General features: G+C 36.9%; 1 protein-coding gene and 1 pseudogene across 2 annotated transcripts in view; one reads left to right on the forward strand and one right to left on the reverse strand.

The window, feature by feature from the left end:
* LIN52 (lin-52 DREAM MuvB core complex component) overlaps positions 1 to 24,390 on the reverse strand; it is a 96,047-nt gene that overhangs the window by 71,418 nt on the left and 239 nt on the right. Inside the window, exons 2-5 of one of the 2 annotated variants that reach the window (XM_045563991.1) lie at positions 19,668 to 19,742; positions 18,092 to 18,129; positions 13,251 to 13,317; positions 11,390 to 11,473 (exon numbers count right to left, since the gene is read on the reverse strand). In XM_045563991.1, the coding sequence (XP_045419947.1) occupies positions 11,390 to 11,473; positions 13,251 to 13,317; positions 18,092 to 18,129; positions 19,668 to 19,742 (264 nt within the window). The remainder of the gene's footprint in view (positions 1 to 11,389; positions 11,474 to 13,250; positions 13,318 to 18,091; positions 18,130 to 19,667; positions 19,743 to 24,390) is intronic. The other variant, XM_045563992.1, reaches the window with a different exon arrangement.
* Positions 13,386 to 14,275, forward strand: LOC123642912 (annotated as a pseudogene).

Raw genomic sequence — 24,390 nt, forward strand, 5'->3', positions numbered from 1 at the left:
ACTAAAAATAGAAATAAAAATTATCTGGACAGCTAAAAATATATATAGAAAAAATTAGCCGGGCATGGTGGTGCATGCCTGTAGTCCCAGCTACTCGGGAGGCTGAGGCAGTAGGATCGCTTAAGCCCAGGAGTTTGAGGTTGCTGTGAGCTACGCCACAGCACTCACTCTAGCCCGGGCAACAAAGTGAGACTCTGTCTCAAAAAAAAAAAAAAAAAAAGAAAGAAGAGGTGAGAGAAGAAAAGAACTCAGCCAGCCCAAGTCATACGAGTAATTAATATTTATTTCTGAGATGCTACAGCTTTGACATTATCATAATCCAAATTAAAATACCAACGATGGCATTAGCCAAAAAAGAAAATATTGTTAAACTGAACTATAGTAAAATTCAAAACTTCTCTTCAAATTGGAGAAGTTTGATTATGGATTATATATCAGATAATGATATTATATCATGTGGTATATTTTTACAATGAAATACTCTACAGCAACGAAAAAAACGAAATGACATAGTTGATGTCATAACCAAAATGTTGAGAAAAGAAGCCAGACACAAATGAGTACATCTTTTGTGATTCCATTTATATGAAGTACAAAAATAAGCAAAATTCTTCTGTGATAGTATGAAATCACAGCAGAGCTTGCCTTTGGGGAGGGGCCCAGGGAGGCACTGGGAGGGTCATGAAGGAGGCTTTGAAGACTGGAAAGGTTCTGTATCTTGATCTGTTCTGGGTAGTGGTTACATGGGAATGTTCATTTTATGAAAATTCATTGAGCTGCACATTACAATTCATGTACTTTTCTTTACGTATATTATACTTCAATTTTAAAAAGCTTATTAAAGAACAAAAAAATGATGGGACAATAGAATATTTTTATATCCTGAATCAGAAATCTCCCTTTAGCTCTTTTCATTCTATATCCAAAAACTTCAACCTGTCAGATTCAACTATCCTTTCAAAGGATGTCTTCACTATTATCTAACCATTCAGTCTTAAATGTATCCTCCTAAAATAGAGTCAATGAAATGTAATAACTATTCCTAAAAAAAAGGTCCTTCCCTTTTTCTATTTCTGAAATCTTTTTCAGTTATATCAAACATCAGTGGCCTTTATCAAGCTTTTATTTTAGACTTAACAGTTGAAGATACTTCTGTTCTACATATGTTAAAGTAATTATTTCTCTAGATTTCCTATAGCAAAGTACTTTGTAATCATTACAAATTCCTACGCAATATCACTGCCCTCTGAGATCATATTTTCAACACAAACCAGCAGAAAAAAACAAGAAAAACAAAAGAACTAACATATTTGAAACAAAAAAATATTTTTTTTTGTTTTGTTGAATCTCTAGAATACCAATAACTAAACTAAAAAACAAAACAGATAATGCCAGTTTATTTCCCCATGGGCAGAAACAGTCATTCCTAAACCTAAAGCCTGGAATCTCAACTCTTATGAACACTATTGTAATCATTCAGTTCTCATCACTTCTTTGTTATGCCAAAACTATATTCCAACGCAAACATACACACATATACACAAACAATCCATTTCACCTCTCAACCAAATAGCTGCAGTTCCACTTAAAACTGACAGACATTCTAAGTACTTATTTGCTCCTACTAAGTAGTTAATACTAAGAGTTCAGTTCTCCAACTACAAGGAGGAGAGCCTGAAAACATAAAGGTTGACAAAATCTTGGCCAATGTAACATAAGAAAAGATGTTTTTTTTCGGCCAACTAGATCATTGGCCCTCTCTTGTCCTTGACCCATCAGTTTACCACTCCTTTTGTTCCCAAATTTCCAATTCCGCAAGGACATGCTAAGGATGGGAAATGAGGTATCATTAACTTTCACCTTGCTATTTATCACTTGCATAAACTGATCAATTGTTAATAGATCTAGTCATTTTTATTTAGAAACAGTCCATAGAAGAGTACAAGAATGTAACTGCCCAGGAAATTAGGAGATAGATTTTTTAAGTAACTGTAATTTTGTTTCTAAAATGGCATACAATTTTTTAAAAAATTTTTGGATAACATTTTTCCTGCTCAGTAACACAGAATGTGTTCATTGTTTATAATTTGGAAAATTCAGAAATTTTAAAGAAAAAAAATTACTTGAGATAGCCATTAAAATATATTGGTGCATTTCCTTCTCATTTGTCTACACCCATGCTCTCAAAGCAAAACAAAAAAGAAAAAGAAGACAGAAAAAAACCCTGCTGGTTTTATGTCCTGATTTTGTTCATTTGCCATTATCCTTGTATATAATGAGCATTTTTCTATCGTTAAATGCTTTTTAATGCTTTAACATGGTTTTTAATGGCTACATTATATTTTACTGTATGGATGTACTATAATTCCTTTGCTTATGCCCCAAATGTTGAACTTTGTTTTACTATGTACATCTTACTTATCATACATTTGTAGAATTATACCAAATGCTACTTTGTGAACCAACCCCATCCAAATTAATTTATACATTTCCTACTCTCCTCTATCCTTCCCCTCCCCCAAAAAAGTCAGAAGAGAATAAAACACTGCAAGCATTTTAGGGAAAAATCCTCTTTGTGTGTAAAGCTATTTCAGAGGCAATGCTGGATTTATGAAATAACTTGACTAATGGATAAAATATATGAATACTTATAAGCCTTCGAGGTAATTTGAGGATTAGTGTATCCTAATTTGTTAACCAAGGGAAAAATGAGAAATAATGGCATGTTTTATTTCCCATTATCATAATACATTTTTAAAAACAAAATACTTAAGGCTAAATTGACAATTTCTAATTATGAGGAATAACTATGATCCCTTCAAAGTGGGGTTTCTAGATTTTATGCTGTAACCTAAATAAGATCCCACACTAATGACTATGGTAAGATGGAAGGTAATGCATAAAATAAAGAAAACAAGAATAAGTTTCAACTGGCATTTGAGAAATGCAGATTTCAACATTGTCTTTAGGGTACTTTTGAATTAAGTTCCCTGGCTTTATTTTTCAGGTTAAAATAATACAAATTTATACTTTCTTGAATTTCCAGCCCTTGTCAATAGATGTGATCAAGAAACATGAAAAAAAGAAAGTTCACAATTGAAGAAATGAACACTAAAACACAAGATACTAACATTTTGCCTATCAAGTTGGCAATGACTTTAAAAAATTAGAATATAATACTTGATGTTAGCAAGGGTACAGGGGTGGGAAGCGCTTCTGGAAGGCATTTGGCAGTATATTTCCTTCTCAATCAGAGGTCCCACAAATCTCCAAATACATATAAAATGCAGTCTTCATTCCTAGGAGGAGTTACCTTAGTGCTGATATAATTGAAATGTTAATTAACAGATGCAGCAATAGCAGATATTTTGGGCCAAGCACTGTTGCTTCAAATTCAAACCTCTGAAACTTTTTTCCAGTTAACGAAAAATTGGATGTCTACAATATATAGAGGCCATATCATAACAATTTCCTGAATAGTTCTAGGTAGCTACCTGAATGAAAGGGCACTACTATGGAAGAAAACTATACAAAAGTAAGTCAGGTGTGTGCAGCAGTGTGTGCCTGTAGTCCCAGCTACTCTGGAGGCTGAGGCTGTAGCATCACTTGAGCCCAGCAGTTCAAGGTTGTAGTGCGCTAAGAAAGCACCTGTGAATAGCCATTGCACTATAGCCTGGGCAACAGAGGGAGACCCCCTTTCAAAAAAAAAAACAAACCTCCTCTTAGAGGTTTAATGACCCGTCAAAGAATATGGAGACTTCACAAATCCATGTCTGAATTTATGGATATCCCATTTCGCACATTCATTTCCGCAAGATCAAATAACTTACCATTCACTATCTAAAACATTAGCTGTTGTCTAGGTGATATGACTGAGCTAGACAAGAGCAGTGCTTTCATCCTATTAATAACACCAAGCTTTACAAATGACTCGTCTATGAAGGAACATGTAAAAGAGTTACGTGATTTTTTTTGCTGTTAACCAGGTTATCTCACCTTCTTCTGACTTCCCTGTCATTAACTAAGCTCAAAACATCACAGTCAACTCTAACTTCAGCTTCTCCCCTAACATCCATGCAGACATTTTACCTAGTCCTGAAAATTACAAATCTGAAACATCTACTGTCAGTGTACTTCTTCCCATTCTCACTACCACCATCAATTTAAGCTTCTAATCCTTCATCCTAGACTCCCACAATAACTTCTTGCCTCTCATCTCTCCACCCACCCCATCCTACGCATCAATGCCTCCTTAAAGGTGTCTTCCTTACTCAAAAATCTTCAGTGGTAAAATTTCTTTCTTTTTTTCCTTCTTTTTTTTTTTTTTTTGAGAGAGAGTCTTGCTTTGTCACCCAGGCTAGAATGCAGTGGCATCGTCATAGCTCACTGCAACCTCAAGCTCCTGGGCTCAAGTGATCCTCCTGTCTCAGCTTTCCAAGTAGCTGGGACTACAGGTACACGCCACCACACCCGGCTAATTTTTCTATTTTTTGCACAGATGGTCTCGCTCTTGCTCAGGTTGAGCTGTGAAAATTGTAATGACACAGAAAAACATGTAAGACAGAATAAATTTTTTAAAAAAAAAGACAGGCTAAAACTGTATACATATACTATATTTTAGTTATGCTAAAAAGCATGTCTGTATGTATGGGTGCAAGTATAAATATAAACACACACATCCATACATAAAGGGAATAAAAGTGGGCCAGGAAACAAATCATATGTTAACACTGGTTATATCTTAGTTGTAAGGCTATGGTGTTTTATTTCTTTTTACTTTATTCTTTATTTTTATAATAAACAAATTTATAGTAAATCCTGTCTTAGTAAAGTGTCCCTATAATCTATAATGAATACACAGTTAATGTTACAGCACTAAAATACTTCTTAAAGAACATTTTACATGCTCCCCATTACCATGGAGTCTAACTCCTCACCCCTGGAGTTCAAGGCCCTCCTCAATCTGGCCCATATCTCCTTCGTAGTCTTAGACTTATGGCCCCTATTATAACCTGGGGTCCTCAAGGACCAGATCCAACCACACTGTTCCTTGAGCATAGCTGTTGCTTTCAAACTCTTCTTTGCCCTTAATGTCCATTCCACCTGGAATATGTTCCCTTCCCATTTCCACTCATCAAGATCCTATGTGTTTTTTAAGGTCTATTTTCAATGTTCCAAAAATAGCAAATACTATGTCCCTTTCCCTTGTCCATAACCAACATCACTGACTGACTTCTCTGAATCCAGACTCCTTCTCAAAATTAAATGGTCCTAGGCCATCCTTACTAATCACTCCATGCTGACACAAAAAATGAAACTTATCTGCCATTTCTATAGCAATCTGATGCAACTGACCTCTTCTCCCCTACCCATATAGTTCTTTCTATTCTTATGGAGCTTTTCTTCTCTACCTTCTATTAAGAATCACTTACTTAATTGTCTTATCTTCGTTTCCTACTAGATTTTAATCTGCACACGGGCAGTATTATGTCTTATCATCTTCATATCCTGTACAGAGCCTTGCACAAAGCTGCCGAATAGGATACTTCATTCTTTTGCCGTTATCTCATTCCTCAAAATCGCTAAATGTCTGAAAGCTTTATTTTAATTTTGCTTTACTTTGAAACAATTACATTTTTCTTGAAAGATTAATTAGTCTGAAGTTGTTTCATCAATTTTAGCTAACATTCCTGCCTTAATTTAATATGGCGTTGTCTGATATCACATGATAACCAACAGACTCTAAGGATACAAGATATGCCACTGGTAGGGGAGATGACTGAGATAAGAGAATTGAACCCATTTCGAGGATATTATATTCAGACATAGAAGCTATTAAATTTAACAATCACATTTTTTGGAATATTTTTCTACCAGTCTCCGTAAAAGCCAAATGCTATTTCTGACAATAGAGAAACAAAGGACTATGAGTATCAAAAATATACATTGCTTAAGAAAGGAAATGTGTTTTTAAAAGAAAAAGATGGAGAGATGAAAAGGAAAACAAAAAGTTAAAAATCGAGCAAGGTATCAACAGAGTTAGCAAGGAGTCTGGTAAAATCACAAGAATTTTTTACCTAAATCAGAAATCCAGTTCAAGAGATATGGGTAAAGGAAAAGCTAGTAGTACAGTAAGACTCATGCTGCCATCTAGAGGTTACATGCTAGATGACTTTCTCCTCAATCAGTCAAGGGCTGTTAATTTAAGAGAGAAGACTGAACAGGACTTATATGGAAGCCAAACAAAAAACCCTGATGTCAGGCCACAGGAAAAAAATATCCAGAGTATAAGAGTCACAGTTATTCTTTCCCTCCCCTCCTTCACAGATTACACTTACAAGTCAACAGAATTAACTATTCTTTAGAAGTTTAGCTGGATGGGGAACAATTTCTAAATATAAATAGCCACTTTTTCAAATCACATGCCCAGAGGGTAGAGAAATCTATTATACCACAGGCTAGTTTGGAAGCAGAGGTTTTCTTTGGTACTACCACCAAGGAAAGTTGTACCAAATAGTTTCTGGTACAAACAACTTCATCAATGTTGATTAATGGGATGAAGCATCAAGTCTGAGTGGGGAAGTCTCAATCTTTTTACAATAAAATGTTGCTCTTAAAGACAGTGAATGATTAAATTTAGTCAAATAAGGGTCCACTAAAACTGCTAAATAAGCATGCAGGATTAGACTATTAATTAGCAGAAGGAACTACTTACATCAAAGTAACCAAAATTCCTTAAAACTTTTATAGCAGGTAATATGCTTAGTGTGATCTTATTTACATTAAAGGGCCTCTACAAAAACTCCATAACTAACACCATACTTAACACTTTCTCACTAATATCAGGCAGAAGTCAAGGATGTTTACTCTTGCTATGTCTATTCAACATTGTACTGGAATTTCTAGCCAGGGCAACCAGGCCTGAAAATGAAATAAAAGGCATACAAAGGCCGGGCGCGGTGGCTCACACCTGTAATCCTAGCACTCTGGGAGGCTGAGGTGGGAGGATCGCTCGAGGTCAGGAGTTTGAGACCAGCCTGAGCAAGAGCAAGACCCCGTCTCTACTAAAAAAAATAGAAAGAAATGATCTGAACAGCTAAAAATATATATAGAAAAAAATGAGCCGGGCATGGTGGCACATGCCTGTAGTCCCAGCTACTCGGGAGGCTGAGGCAGAAGGATTGCTTGAACCCAGGAGTCTGAGGTTACTGTGAGCTAGGCTGATGCCACGGCACTCTAGCCTAGGCAACAGAGTGAGACTCTGTCTCCAAAAAAAAAAAAAAAAAAAAAAAAGGGCATACAGATTGGAAATGAAGATATGAAGATGTAAAACTATCTTTATTTACAAATAACGATTCTGTATATAGCCCAGGCTATAGAGCAGTGATGTCATTTCATCTCAAGGAATCAACTGTTGATCATTCAGGCAATCAGAAAATACACACTGAACACTTGCAATATGCCCAGTACTCTATGGGCTACAAAGGCTATCTAAGAAGTTCTTAACCTTAAAAAATTATAATAGATCCAAAGGATAAGACATATACCAAGAATGGTAAAAGTGCTTTAGAAATGAAACAGATAAACTGCTCTAGGAGCAATTTGAGAGGCCAGGAGAGAGAGTTCACTTTCTAGATCACGGATGAAAAGGAAAGGCTGATGGAGAAAAAGAAATAGTATGAACATAACTAAGAGGATGGGAAAGTGTTCCAGAAAGAGTGAGTGTTTCAGATGGGGATAATGCATGGTGTTCTGGTAGGGGAGAAGTCAGTAACAAAGGACAGAGATTAGGCTAGAGCTAAAGCATAGAGATTCTGAATGCCATGCTAAGGAGTCTGAATTTTATCTTATGGATAATAAAGTACTCCCAATGACTTATAAGTAAAGGACATACAGAAGTAAATGGTACTTCAGAAAAATCAATCAGGCAATAGTAAATAAGATGGACTGGAATGGGATAGGTGAGAGGCAGGGATACCAGTTAGAAAGTGACTGCAATATAGTTCTAGTAAGAGAGGAAAGACTCTGAACCCAGATGGAAATAGAAATTAAATTCTTTATATGTTAATGCAGAGTTTTATCATTTTTTTGTATTTCTAGATGTTTCAAGGGAATTTCATATAAATTAACTGCCCAAATCAAGCCAAAGGGCCCTGATCATCTGAGAAGCTATAATTACCTCTATAAGAAAAGTTAGTGCATTAGCCAGGTGCAGTGGCACACGCATGTAGTCCCAGCTACTCGAGAGGCTGAGGCAGGAGGATTTCTTGAGCCAGGAGTTTGAGGTTACAGTGAGCTATGATTGCACCACTGCACTCCAACCTGAGTGACAGAGCAAGACCCTATCTCAAAAAAAAAAAAAAAAAAAAAAAAAATTATTGCATTCCAAAATGTGAACAACAAAAAGGTTATCTGAGGCATCATAACCAGGTACTAAATAGAAGGGTAGGGTTCATCTCCCAAAAGACACAACCTAGTTACTATTAGCCCTAGAAGGTTCATATGATTTCTACATTAACATTTAACAATGCTCTTGGGAAGTGAGAAACAATCATGTTTTGAAGACAAATATTTTTTGCATTTTTTTTCTTTCCATCATCTTTATCAGTGCAGATATTTGCATGAAAACAGGATCACTAGTCCTTGGGGATTCATCAATTCCTACTGGTTATTTTTCATCCATGTCATCCCCTCAATTAATGCAGGAAAGAGGATTGAGACATCGAAACACCAGATTAGGGTGTCAAGTAAAAGCCAACCCCTAGAGCAGATGAATAATCTGTAAGGACAAAAAAAATCTTATTTTTATGCAAATACACTACACACAATAAAACAAAAAGAGACTGTATCCAAGAAGTCCAATATATTCAATGTAATTCCAATTCTAAATTTAAAAACTATTTTCTTTATGTCAGCTAAATTCGATATGGTCCTAGAAAATGGTAATCAGTTCCAAAGCACTACAACAGAAATCAAAAGGCTGAATTTTGAACTATAAAATAATTCTGAAAAATCTCAGCTGTGCTCATGGGACTCTGGCAGAAATAAGCATTACTCCTGTACAGTTTTGGTTCAGTGCTGAAGGTGGCTGAGTTAGATGACTTCAAATCCCCACCTTCCAAAGTGTTAAGTTTTTAGAAACATAAACATTTAACAGTAATAGTGGCTTTAATTGTGTGAATTAAAAAAAAAACACACAAGTTTTTGATTGTGTGGAAAGCCATTAAAATAGACTTTACTGATGCTTAGGGAACTGACTCATTATTCTAAAAACCAATAAATAAAGAAAAAGAATCATTTACCTTGTCATTCTAGTAGGAAAGTTTTCAAAGTGACCAAATAGGTGATAAGATAAAGTCCTTTATAAAGAAATTCTAGCCAATAAGAAGGAATAGCACAATTAGAATATCATTATCTTGCAACCTATAACAAAATAGTAGATCTAGACAGCAATCAAAAACCACTACCCTGGGTATAGGGCTGATGAAGAATTTTACAATGAATAGATCAGACTGACAATACCTTTACCAACTATTAACTTTAATATCACCAAAAGAGAGATGGCAGACATAATGTACCCTCTTATGGATGTACACAATACCACCTATGAAATATTCTTGCCAAAAATAAAAAATAAAGCCTGTATCTATGCAAGCTTCTAGATCTAACTATCAGGAAATAAAAAGGGATAGACAAACATGTTAAGCATGACCACATGCATGTAATCGACAAAATCCAGAATTTGGAAAATCTACAGAACAAATGACTAGGTTTAATAAACAACAAGGGAAAATAAAATGTAGGTGGAACTCTGACAGATAAAAAAGATTTAAGGCTGGGGGCAGTGGCTCATACCTGTAGTCCTAACTAATCAGGAGGCTTGGACTATAAGAAAGCCCAGGTGTTTGAGGTTGCAGTGAGCTATGACAACGCCACTGTACTCTAGTCTGGGCAACAAGCAAGACCTTGTCTCAGAAAAACAAGAAAAAGAGAAAGAAAGAAAAAAAAAAGAAAGAAAGAAAAAAAAAAGAAAATAAAGAATAAAGAGGGCTAAGGAAGTGATGACTGTTAGTAAAAAATTTTAAATTTAAAATTAAATTTTAAATTGAAATGTTGAATTTGGCAGTAAAATCAACAATGTGAACAAATTCACTACAAGCTCTATACGCTCTAATGAAACAAGAAAAACAACTTATGAAACTATTTTTGGGATTGTTCCAATCAGTGCAAAACCTGTATTTTTGAAGAAAATTATAAATTATAGAAGTACTCTCAAAATTGTGGATTTATAAAGGTTTCAGGAAGAACCCTTGAGAACAAGGTTCTAACCGCTATATTTGAGTTTCTCTTCTTTCAATTACAAAGTGAGAATTTTCTACAATTCCTTTTCCAGTTTTATTTTTTTTCTATTTTTCTTCTTCAGCACAGCAGAATGTCAAGCGACCTTTTCCAGTTTTCTAATGAATGCAGTGGAGGGGACACAATTTATAAAGAAATAATTTAAACTAAAAAGAATAAAGAACAGACATACATACATGAGAAATTTTAAAGCGTTATTCAGGGTAAAAGGTATGTTCTTGGTCTATCATATATCCCTTCCTTTGGGACACTAATCCATCCTTCCCATTCCATGTGATTTGGGTCAGAGCAACCCCTTTAATCTGCATCTGCATCCAGGACCCAGGCCCAGTCCATCAGAGTGCTCCATGCAAGCTGGCTAAAGGACTGGTTCAAGAATGAATAGGTGAGCTGAGATAGGACAGACAGAGTCTTCCTCAGGAACTCTCTTTTGGAATATTCAGAAAAGATATTCTTTCTTCCTTTGAGATAATGAGATTTAAAGACACATTAACTGGAGCTCCTTTTGGCCACCTTCCCCAGTGCTAAGAAAAAGCAACCTGCAGCAGCAAAGAATAGAAGACTAATGCATGAGTGCAGCAAAGCCCTGAGATGCAAAACAAAAGCAAGAACAATAGCACCCAGGAATGTTTATTCAGGACAACTTCAATCTGTGCTCTCAGGCTGCAATCCTCAAGCTTGTCCCAAATAAACTCTCTACTTAAATTTAAAACAAACAAAAACTAAACAGTATATCCCAATGACATCATTAAGTGTCATGGATCTAGATATCCTCAAAGCTATTTCTACCCCTAGACTTTTAATTTATGTGAACTAACAAAGTCTCCCTTCTGCTTACTCTAGTTTGAGTTGACATTCTATTGCTTAAAACTGTAATTATTCCAGGATGCTCTATCATAAAAGGCACAATTTAGATTACATTGACCTCTTACCTTCAAAACACTTATCTTCTCCCTAAAGATACTTTCTAAACTCATCCTGAAATACACAGCATGTAACCCTGAATAAATATTATGATCTGGGTACTCACACTCATCCAGCCCCAGCTGGTAGGCCAGGTTCTGTAAGCCTCGTACCTTCTCCATCAAATTAGCCGTGGTGAGGCTCCCCAGTTCTGAAATAGAATTATTTATTTCAATACCACTTCTTTCCAGTATTCTCTAGTAACAACTTATTTGGGTTGGGAATCCTTGTTATATAAGTTTTCAAGCTTAATTCCTACTGAATAAGTAGAAAATGGATCCTTATCTTTTTTCCCCCAATCTTACACACATACACAGTCGGAATTTTTCCACTACTGCAAAATGCCTCAGATGAGCTTATCCATTTAATGAGAAAAGAGTTAGCATAAATACAATAACAAATTAAGTGTTTCATCCCAAGGATCTTCTTATAACATTCATTTTGACTATCATACAAAAGGGACACACTATTAAAATATGAAACTTTGTGATTTGACATAGCATTGAGAAAGCCTTGCATAGGATTTCTATTTTGCAAAATGGACATTGTCTCCACTGTCATTTTTAAGTCCCCATTTTTTTTTTTCCAAATCTCAGTACACACCAGAGGACCCATTATTTCAATTAACAATAAAATAGCAACAAAACACTTACTGTTCCTCATTTCCCTAAGTTTAGAAAACAAAGACTAAATATAAATCTAAACTTTCCCTTCAAATCAAATACCTATAAAAATTTTTAAGTTAACCAAGTAAAAAGAGTATACTGAAAATAAAAACTTACTTTCCTAGATTTTCATCTAAATAGTACCCAATCTCTTGTGGGTTTAAGACACAGGTCAGTTAGCATAAAACATAATGCTATGATCCTTCACTAAAAATCTAAAGTTTCCTTAGGAAATACGTGCTGATGGGATATTATATAAATGTCTGTTTGGAACATTAAAACAATGAACCTGAAATGCCCTTGAGACTTAATTTTTCCCAGGTTGGAAGAGGGGATCTGCATTTAAGCATTTCATGCAGAACAATGAATTACTTCTAAAATCAAATATAGGTGTTTTTTTTCTCCCATTTATCACACCGCCATCATTATCTATACTCAGCATACATGGACTTTCTCGATCTGTTCTGGGGCTTAACTGCTCAAGAATCCCAGGTTTTTACCTTAATTTCAGTCTATTACTTCACAACCATCATGAATCTTATCACCAGGAAGATGATAAAATAAATAAATAAAGTAGAGCAAAATCATGGAAAATTAATGTTTTTTAATTTGAATTTCCACTTTGTGATTGAGTTCCAAATCATTTGTCAAACAACAATATTCACTACTTATAGTATTCTTTATGGAAGAAATTGATGGGATAGAAAGAAATAAAAAACAGGTCTCAACCCATTAAGGCGTTGTCATAAATAGTACTGACAACAATATATGGCAGTAAATCCTAACTAAGGCACTTGTGTTATAGTGGAAAGAAACTAGACTTAAAATAAAAGATCACAGTTAAGATTTTAACTCTTTCTAACATATCTTGGTTAAGTTAACTTCTGAACCTTGGATATCATCACACCTAACTCACAAGACCTTTATGAGAATTAAATGAGAAAGGTGATGTTAGAACTTTTTGTTAACTGTAAATGTTATACAAAAATTTTTTATTCCCAATAATTGCATTATATACAAAATTAATATTAAAAGAATTTAGCAGCAGAATTCAATAGTGACTTGAGTCTTGAACTGGCAAGATTTCTACACATGGCAAAATTAGAGAAAGTCATTCCAGATATGAAAAACTATAAGGAGGGTGATGTGGGTGGGTAGTTTGAAGCCAATAAGTAACGGACTAGTAGGAGAAAAACTGGAAAGGTGGTTTGTGGAAGAGCATAAATATTTAGTTAAAAGTTAGAGTTCACTAGCACTGCTTACCTTTCAACATGTCAATATCATCACGTTCTATCTCAGCCATCCATTTGGGTGGAGAGCTAGTAATAGGCTGTCAGAAAATAAGAATATATCCATTCAGATACAGTAAAGAGACCCTATTCTTTCTTCTTACATGAAATGTTAGTGCCCCAGAAGTGATCTTCTGGCTGGAGGCTGCTGCCTAGCCTAGAACAACAGGAAGAGTCTAAAGATTAGATTGTAAGAAAAGAAAACAGAAGCTACACTTCACAGCCCTGTATTACAGCTACTTCACCAGTTTGTAAGACACGAATCTGATACAGCTAGCACTTTGATTCTTGAAAGATCTCTGAATTGTGTGCAGTTACTTGGGCAAGTGGGTCAGGACCCTGTCATGAGACAGGTGAAAGGAAAAAAATCCAGTCACAATATTTTCTCTATCAACAAATAAGATGTGATGACCAGGGGACAGTGAAGTATACCAAATGGGTGATGTCAGTCAAAGGACAACAGAGTATCTTTACTCCAGCTAGGCCTCAGATATATGACATATTAGGATGTGAAAAAGAGGTCTCAAATGTATGTGGAAAGGAAAGTAGACTATGGTGAATACATGGATAAAAATGATGTGAGGGCTGGGCACGGTGGCTCTCGCCTGGAATCCTAGCACTCTGGGAGGCCGAGGCGGGTGGATCACTCGAGGTCAGGAGTTCGAGACCAGCCTGAGCAAGAGCGAGACCCCGTCTCTACTAAAAATAGAATGAAATTATCTGGCCAACTAAAAATATATATAGAAAAATTAGCCGGCCATGGTGGCGTATGCCTGTAGTCCCAGCTACTCGGGAGGCTGAGGCAGTAGGATCACTTAAGCCCAGGAGTTTGAGGTTGCTGTGAGCTAGGCTGATGCCACGGCACTCACTCTAGCCTGGGCAACAAAGCGAGACTCTGTCTCAAAAAAAAAAAAAAAAAATGATGTGAGGCGATAAGCCACAACAATCATAGCTGATAACATTATATTTCTGAGTGACCAGGTAAAAGAGAAGGCATAGAATGGATGACTTTTCTTTGGCCGTTGTTTGGTACACTCCTCTTTCCAAATCATGTACAGTCTTTATAGTTTCTAAGGACAAGAATTAAAATAGGCTTATATAATTTCAAAAACCTGGATTTCTCTAGGATCAGACTTGGCCTAAAATAATTACCTTGTAAACTAACACTGCTTATCTTTAAAGATAGTCTCAGAGAAATGATCTTGGAAGAATTAGGTATGACTACTACTATTAGGTGTGACTGATTCATGCACAACAAGTTAGTATAGCAACAACAGAAATTACTTGAAATTCAGTTCTGGTGAAAGCCTCCAACTGAACTGTTCGAAATACTAGTCAGTTAGTAACATTCTCTGGCAGAGGAAAAGATTCCAGGAGAAATCAAGAATGAGAAAATCCTCAATTTAAGTGAGAGAAGACTAGACTGGTCACCACTTAAAATTTCTTAATTATAGAAGTTTCAGAAAACTTAGAATTTTAAGTTTTCCCATTTCTTTCCATCGTTTTTTTTTTTTTTTAGAAATAGGGTCTCACTCTGTAGCCTAGTCTGGAGAGCAGAGGCATGATCATAGCTCACTGCAACCTCGAACTCCTAGGCTCAAGCACTCCTTCCACCTCAGCCTCCCAAGTAGCTGGGCCTACAGGTAAACACTACCACGCCTGCCTAATTAAAAAAAAATTGGGGGGCTGGGTGCAGTGGCTCACGCTTGTAATCTAGTACTCTGGGAGGCCGAGGCAGGAGGACAGCTTGAGGTCAGGCATTCAAGACCAGCCTGAGCAAGAGTGAAACCCCGCCTCTACCAAAAATAGAAAAACTTAGCTGGTTATGGTGGTATACAACTGTAGTCCCAGCTGCTCAGGAGGCTGAGGCAGGAAGACTGCTTGAGCCCAGGAGTTTGAGGTCACAGTGAGCTATGATTGCACCACTGTACTCTAGCTGGGGTGACAGAGCAAGACTCTGTCTCAAAAAAAAAAAAATTTATTTTTTTTTTTGCACAGTCATGGTCTTGCTGTGTTCTCCAGGCTGGTCTTGAACTCCTGGCCTCAAGAGATCCTCCCACTTCAGCCTCCTAAAGTACAGGGACTACAAATGTGAGCCACCATATCCAGAAAAGTTTTCTCATTTCTGAAAGTGAATTTAAAATTACAAAAGATAGCCCATTCTTAGAATAGCTTTGAGTTAGCAGTTTTCAATACCAGTTGCACATGAGAATCACCTATGAGTTCAAGCTTAGAGAGAGCTATGACTGGGCCACTGCACTTCAGTCTGGGCAACAGAGCAAGACCCTGTCTTATCTCACAAAAAAAAAAAAAAAAAAATCACCTACATAACTTTAAAAAAATATAAATGCCTTGGCCACACCCCAGATGTATTGATTTAGAATATCAAGGGTAGGGAAGGATCCAGTGGAGAGAATAAAGCAAGGTACTCTACATATGTACTTTTCTAAAGCTCCACACTTGTACACTGATGATTCTGTCATGCAGGTAAGGGTAGGGTTGGGAAACATTACTTCAGCTTGGAGTCCTTCTCTTTTTAATTAAAATTTACTCAGTACTAACTATGTGGCAAGCAAAAAACTTTACATGCATCATGCCATTTGCCTCCAAATCAACTCTATAAAGTAGGTATTATTATCCCCATTTTTCAAATAAAAATACCAAAGTATGGGGAGATTACAGATCACTTGACTCACGTCACACAGCTAGAGAAGCCAGCATCCAAACCTCAGGTAATCTGAGTCCAGAAACCACTACTCTATACTGCTTCCCCTGGACAGCCCTAAGTCAAACTCACCATTTTTATCCCTGTAGGGAAAAAGATTATACCAGGGGATCTTAACCTGGGGTCCCAGGATATCCCTGAAACCCTACAAACAAAATTCAAAATAATATGTATGTCATATTTCTAGGGAAAATGTATAGATATTTAATATTTTTAAAAACTACCATACTCTAATAAAGTGTTTTTAAAAATCATACTTATTTATATTTATAACTTAAAATATTTAGTTGTGACCAAATATAATTAGCTAAACTGAAAAGTATAGGTGAGAATGGAAGAAAATTAAATTATACACTGTCTACTCAATCTATTAGATAAAAGCTGATCTAACAATAATAGCTACCCTGGCTGGGTGCAGTGGCTAATGGCTGTAATCCCAGCACTTTGGGAGGTTGAGGCAGGAGGATCACTTGAGGCCAGGAGTTCGAGACTAGCCTGGTCAACAAAGCAAGACCCTGTCTCTACAAAAAATTTTTACAATTGCTGGGCATCATGGTAATGTGCCTGCAGTTCCAGCTACTAGGAGGGTGAGGCGGAAGGAGAACTTGAGCCCAAGAGTTAGAGGCTGCAGTGAGCTATGATCATGCCACTGCACTGAAGCCTGCAGGACAGAGTGAGACCCCCATCTCTAAAAAAATTAATTAATTAATAATAATAATAGCCACCCTGTATTGTTTATTATGTCCTAAAACACTACGCAGTGTTTTACCTGCATTATGGCATTCTATACTAGGAATTCTATAAGGTAGTTTCACATGAGAAAACTAAGGCTCAAAACTGTTAGGAAACTTGCTCATGTCACAGATAATTAAGCAGTAGAGTCAGAACTCAAATCCAGGTGTATCTGACTCCAAAACTTTATGCTATCCACACTTCAGATTAGGCCTTACTGGACACTAAAGGAGCACAGCCTAGTATTCATACTTAGCTCTTGAACAAATCAAAGAGGCTACAAAGTCAGACTCCCTCTGAACAAATACTCTCATGGGAACTGAAAGCGTCAGGCCCAAAGGGGCCTTAATATTAAACTCAGCACTTTTAGCTCTAAATAATGAATAGAGAATGGTAAGCATACAGTAAAGTACTGTGAAAGTGATACTACAATCCCCAATGACATAGTATAAAAGAAAGAGCATGGGCTTTGAAATCAGACAGACCTGTGTTCCAATCCTGATCTTCACTTACTAGGACTAGAGCAAGTAACTTGACTTTCAAGTTTTGCTACTATTCAGTGCTTTGAGCATTGGGCTCAAATGCTTATAAGAATGATGTTAAGAGTATGGATACCAGTAATCAGACTAATGGGTTCAAAGCCTGGTTCTGCCACTTATAGCCTATAACCTCGGGTAACTTATTAACCTGTCTGTGCCTATTTCCTTATCTGAGAATGATAATAATAGTACCTATACCTCATATGGTTTTGTGAAGATTAAATAATATAAATAAAGTACTTAGAACAGTGTCTGGCACACGGTAAGCACTATGTCAGTGTTAGCTAGTATTATTATCATATTTTCCTGGTTGGGAGAATACATCATATTTAGAGCATCAAGCACAATGACTGCCACCCTGGAAGTGGAAGTCTCTAGCTCTAATGGATGTCTTTCTTCAGGTTTCTGATGGAGCACCGAGAAATTTCAAAATCCTCTAAGGAGGTGTAAGTTAAGGCCATAACAAACCACATAAACAAAAGAGAAAAGCTTCAAAATTATAGTTTGGGCAAAAAGAATACTGGTTTGGGTATTACATTAAATAATTCAACTGCTGCACCTTACAAAGCTTTCAAGTTGACAACAAAGGTTAATAGACAAAGGTTGAAATGTCAAAATAGAGCATCTGGACAGAGGTAGGCAAAATCATCAATTAACATGATGACAATATAAACACATTTATAGGGCTGCAGTTATAAAATTATTTGAAGGCTATGACATTATTACTGAAAATAAAGAAATTAGAGAGGTTTGAGCTTTCACTCAGGAACAAAACTTTCAATCAACTTCATTAGGTATTTAATCTTATTTATTACTCACACTTTTGAAGGAAGCTGCAAATTCAGCAACACCTGGTACTAAAAAGAAAAAAACAACAACATTATTCATTCAATATTTGAGTGCTTAGGCACAGAGGGTTCAAATAATAACCAAACAGCCTTGTCTTCAGGAACTTATAGTCTGGAAGAAGAGAGAGAATAAATCAGTATCCATATTATCATTTAAGCATCCAAGAAAGATGCCTGGTGCTATGGAAGGATAAAAAAATGAAAATCTAAATGAGACCCAGGAGGCAGGAAAAGCATCTCAGAAAAAATAATGCCTCAATTTTTAAGGACCAGGAGTCAGCTGGTTGGGAGTGTGGTGAGTTACAATATCTCTTACCAGAAAGTTTAAACTTCCTTTTTAGGTATGCTGTTCTATCAATCTAATTATTTATGTAAATGTCTCACAGGAAGAATCACATTAAAAAATAGAAAAATAAAAATCAGATATTTAAAAATGAAATAGGCCGGGCGTGGTGGCTCACACCTGTAATCCTAGCACTCTGGGAGGCCAAGGCGGGAGGATCGCTCAAGGTCAGGAGTTCACGACCAGCCTGAGCAAGAGTGAGACCCCATTTCTACTAAAAATAGGAAGAAATTAGCTGGACAACTAAAAATATATAGAAAAAATGAGCCGGGCATGGTGGCACATGCCTGTAGTCCCAGCTACACCAGAGGCTGAGGCAGAGGATTGCTTGAGACCAGGAGTTTGAGGTTGCTGTGAGCTAGCCTGACACCACGGCACTTTAGCCCAGGCCACAGAGCAAGACTGTGTCTCAAAAAAAATAAATAAAAAAAAATAAAAATAAATAAATAAAAATGAAATAATGTTCAACCTTGTTAAAAAAAAAGAAAGGCAAACTAAAATTAGTAAGATTAGTAACATCCAATATTGGCTAGTATGTGAGGAAATGGATACTCTCACACCAAGTGTGAGATATATGTGCAAGGATATTCATTAATAAATTGTTCATAAAATCAAAAATTGGATATAAATTAGGTTTCCAAAAAGAGTGTGAATACATAAATTATAGTATAATTATACAACAAAATACATTTAAAAGAATGAAGTAGACCTACACGTACTAAGATGGAAAGATTCATTAATAAATTACTAGGTAGAGTAAGTTAAGCTACAGACCCTATACGTATGACTCTATCATTATAAAAAATAAACCAAAAACCCCCTCTTTATACTTAAATAAATTTATTTGCTTATCTATATAAGCATTAAAAAGGCCAAAAGGATTTGTAACAAACTATTAACAGTGGTTAACTTTATAAAAGTGCTAGAAGGAGGCAAGGAAATGCTTTATGTATCTCACTATTACCTGAATTTATTACAGATATAGTTTTTAAAATAAGTGTTGTTTAAAGGCTCTTTATTTCCTGAGCCACACTGTGTTCTGAAAAAAATTAAAACATCAAACAGCTACTCTTAACATTGGATTTGTCTTTTCCCTTTGAAGTAAAATAAAAACTGTAATCGTTAAATGATAACTCTTCAAAAATCTCCCCAAGGAGTACTGGTTCTCCTGCATTGATTCTGATATAAAGAAAGCAAAACTTACATTGTTCTGGCCAAAGATCTGGTGAGGCACGGTCAAGTTTTTCAAAACTTAGCAAAGATGCTTCCAGATCTGTTCCTAGGACAAAACACCGGGATGAACCAAGAAGACATGAAACACGTTAATTTATATTTTATGACATTTCAATTTCAAAGAACATAAACTGGAACACTGACCTGGAAGTCTAGAGATTTGAGTTCTATAACTATTGATGCTACTGCACTATGGTATAATACAAATATATCATTCACTCTCACCAAACCTCACTCTTTCAATCTATAAAACAGGAGTGATATTTTATTGGGGTGTTAACAAAAATGAGTATTAATGAACCATTTGCATCTTCATTCATACTCCTGTACTTTCCTCCAATTACAATTAATTAAGTATTCCTGCTCCCATGAAAGAGAAACTCCCTGCTAGGGCTCTGTATGCCATCTTCTCTTGCTTTGTCAAGGACATCATCCTGAATAATCTCCTTTCTCTTATACCAACAGTTTCTACCCTTTACAGGTTCATGTTGAACAGAAAACAAGCCTACTCTAGAATTTCCTTGCTTTAAAAAAAAGAAAACTCTTCCTTGACCCCACGAGCTCCTCCACACCTGCTTCACTGCAAAAGTTCTGGAGTTTTCTATTCTGTTGTCTCCACTTCCTCATTTCACATTCTCTTCTTAATCTATTGACAATCAGGCTTCTGTTCCTAGATACGCAGAAACTGCTGTTGTCAAGGTCATCTATGACCTATGTTGCTGGATCTGGTGGTCACTTATCAGTTCTCTCTTCTTACTACCTCTTTGCAGCACACACTGACCATTTTCCTTGAAACACTATTCCCAGCTTCTATGAAACCACCACGCTGGTCTTTCCTCTACCTCACTGACTCTTCCTTCTTCATTCTCCCCCTCCACTCAGGCTCTATGCCAGGCTGGCTCCACTCTCTACCTCATTTAGTTCCATGGCATTTACCTTTATCTATGTGCCAATGTCACCATATTTATATTCCCAGCCCCAACCTTTCCCCTGAACTTCTATATGCCCAAGTGGCTACTTGACATTTTTCTCCATTTACATGTATGAAAAACCACTTAAACCTATATGTTCAAAACCATACTCTCCCAGTCTTCTCCATCTCAAGAAATAGCACCTCCATGAACCCCAGTTCTCAAATCAAAAACCTAGATGTCATCCTTCACGCTTCCTTTTCCTTCACCCTTCCATAACCAATCCATTAGTAAATCTAGTAGTTTCTATCTGCAAATTACACCCTGAAACCAAATTAATCCAAGGAACCATCACTTCTCTCTTGGACTACCTCAATAACCTCTTAACAGACCTCCCAGCTCCCATTCTATCCTTTTCCCTCCTCACTCCCAAATCTATTCTCTACAAAGTAACCAGAACTGATTTTTTAAAAATGTCAACCAGTTCGTGTCACTCTCCAGCTTAAAGAATTTCTTCCCAGGTAAATCTGTGAATGTATATCTACCATGCCCTATAAAAAAAGTCCTACATGATCCAGCCCCTGCCTAATTTTTCAATACCATTTCCCCTCCACTCTTCCCCTGCACACAGCAGGTACTCAATACTAACATTTGTTGAGTAATTTACTGTGTGCTCAGTATGTTAACCTGTTGCACAACTTAGTTCATTTAACGCTATAAACAGTGGTTTGTAACATTTTCTGGGTAAGCCACATTTTTTGGAAATCTGAAAAAAAGATATGGACTCACTCCCCAGAAAATATACATATGTGTAAAATTTTCCAGCATGTGCTTTTCTTTAAGCTGAATTTGTTTTACCAAATATTCCAAGGGAATTTCCAATGACATTTTAATTGGTAAAGAACTCAACTCTGAGCTAGCAACATTGGCATGCGCCCACAGTCCCAGCTACTCAGGAGGGAGGCAGGAGGATCGCTTGAGCCCAGTAGTTCGAGACCAGCATGGGAAACATAGTAAGACCCCATCTCTAAAAAATTAAAAAAAAAAAAAAAAAAAAAAAGAACTCATCTCTAATACATTGCCTTAACTAATGTATACAAACATGGTAACAAAGAAAAGCTGTGTATAACCCAAAATACCAATTTCAAATTCCCAAGAAATGTTACTGAAGGAAAGCTCAAGCATGACAAAAACTTATTGCGGAGCTGGATCCAAAACCTACATGGGTGACCTTATGATACCACAGTCTGGGATATCACTCTGCTGTGAGTCTTACTGTCATAAATTAAGTAATTAGATGGCTTTACTTGACTTGCAATTTTCTCCTTTTCAAAGAAGTTCCAGCAAATTTAGCATGAAAAAAGACAAAAGAGTAAATGCCCTAAACTTATTTTCAAATCAACATTATTTGAAGTAAATTTTAAAGACAGTGACAAGTAGAACACTAAAAATAGAAGTCAGAGAGCTAGGCAGTGGAATATTTTAGAATGAAATATCTATTTAGAAGCTGAATTTAAGTTCAAAGTGCTTGACTTGATTTTGTCAGATTAAAAAGAAAAAAAGGGCCGGGCTGCAGTGGCTCCTGCCTGTAATCCTAGCACTCTGGGAGGCCGAGGTGGGCGGATCATTTGACCTCAGGAGTTTGAGACCAGCCTGAGCAAGAGCGAGACCCTGTCTCTACTAAAAAAATAGAAAGAAATTAGCTGGACAACTAAAAATATGTAGAAAAAAATTAGCCAGGCATGGTGGCGCATGCCTGTAGTCCCAGCTACTCAGGAGGCTGAGGCAGGAGGATCGCTTGAGCCCAGGAGTTTGAGGTTGCTGTGAGCTAGGCTGATGCCACAGCACTCTAGCCTGGGCAACAGAGTGAGACTCTTTCTCAAAAAAAAAAAAAAAAAAGATTAGGTGGAAAAAAGTGAAACTCTGTAAAAAATTAGAATGAAAACTTTTAAAAATGACGAGTACAAACAAAATGACCATGGAGATAGCTAGAAGATCAAAGGAAAAAGATACATGTCTAGTACTCTCCCTGGCCAAAGAAAGGAAAATAAATTGAGAGAAGACAGGGGAAAATGAAACTCAAGGAAAACAGCTCTTAAATCTTCAAAACTTCTCAATTTTGATCTAGAAAAAAAAAGGAAAAATATCTCCAAAACTTATAAACAACTTAATAATAAATTAAAAATTTTAATAATTACTTCTACAACTTGGCTGAGTTTTATTGTGGTGAAATATATTATATTTTATACTATTAATATGTAACATAAAATTTACCATTTTAATGATTTTTAAAGTTTCAGTGGCATTAAGTACATTAACGCTGTGCAATCATCACATCATTTTCAGAACTTTTTCCCCTTCCCAACTGAACCTCTGTACCCATTAAACAATAACTCCCCACTCCTTTAACTGACTTTTAAAATGCCCTTTTTTTCTGGTAAGAGAAGGCTATTTTAGCAAGAGATCACTCAGGCAGAAGAACTTCCTTTGTCTCTGAACATGTATAATTTCTTATACAGTATGTACCTGTGCACAAAAAATCTTAAGACTCAGTTAAACATAAAACTTAAGATCAAGTAATATATTATTTCTGTATACATGTAATCACTTTTAATAAATGTTAATTGAAGGACTACTGCTTGCCAAGCACTGTGCTAAACCCTGGAATCCAACTATGAACAAGACCAACTTGGAATTTATAATTTAGCATGAAAGGGACAAAGTTAACAGAATGATTATGCTGACAGTGAAGAGACAGAGATAGTGAAATAATGGTGGAGAAGGGCAACTCCAGATACTGTGTTCTGTGAAAGCCTTTTTGGGAGGCGACATCTAAAATGAAACCTGGCCTGGTGCGATGGCTCACACCTGTAAACCTAGCACTCTAGGCAGGAGGCGGAGAGGGGGTGGCGGGGGAAGATGTGGGAAGGACTGCTTGAGCTCAGGAGTTAGAGACCAGCCTGAGCGAGAGCGAGAGCCCGTCTCTACCAAAAATACAAAAATTAGCCTGGCGTCGTGGTGTGCTCCTGTGGTCCCAGCTACTAGGGAGGCTGAGGCAGAAGGATCGCTTGAGCCCAGGAGGTTGCAGTGAGCTATGATGATATACCACCGCACTATACCCAGGGCGACAAAGCGAGACTCTGCTAAAACAAACAAACAAACAAACAAAAAAAACCGAGCACAAAAGCATATGGGTATAACAAAACAACCTAATTGCTACCTGAGATGACTTGCATCTTAGACTACACTGAAAAGCTCAATTCTCATTTTCCTTGAGACTCTCATGGCGAGGGGCCGAGAAGGTCCCCCACCTCTCTTGCTGCCAGGGTAACGGTTCCAAACAGAGGAAACAGGAGAGAATCATGTTTCTCTTGTGGTTCAGTCCCGAGATGAAGTCAGCCACCAGCCTCTGCTAGGGTTTGAGAGTATCTTTCCATCCGGGCGCTCAATGAGAAGAGAACCAATCCTTCAATGGGGCACCCCGGGAAGGAAAAAGCTACACAGTAAGGCACCTCTTTTCTCCCAGCAGTATCTCCTCTTTGATTCTTAGCCTCACCCAAACAGGGCCAAGGGAGGGCCAGGCGACCCCCTTCCTTTTACCCTGGTGCCCTCCTCCACCCGCCTGGTACAAAGCGGGGAAATGGGCACCTCTGGACCTGCCGTGAAAAACCGATGAGCTGGAAACGGGGATGGATCTCAAAAAAAAGAAGTGAAAGGGAAAGGAGAGGAGCCCAAGAAAGAAGTGTAAGTTCGAAGAGCAGACAGAGAGTGGACATTCTCAGG

This window comes from Lemur catta, chromosome 1 (assembly GCF_020740605.2).
Source record: "Lemur catta isolate mLemCat1 chromosome 1, mLemCat1.pri, whole genome shotgun sequence".
In the NCBI taxonomy this organism is placed as follows: domain Eukaryota; kingdom Metazoa; phylum Chordata; class Mammalia; order Primates; family Lemuridae; genus Lemur; species Lemur catta.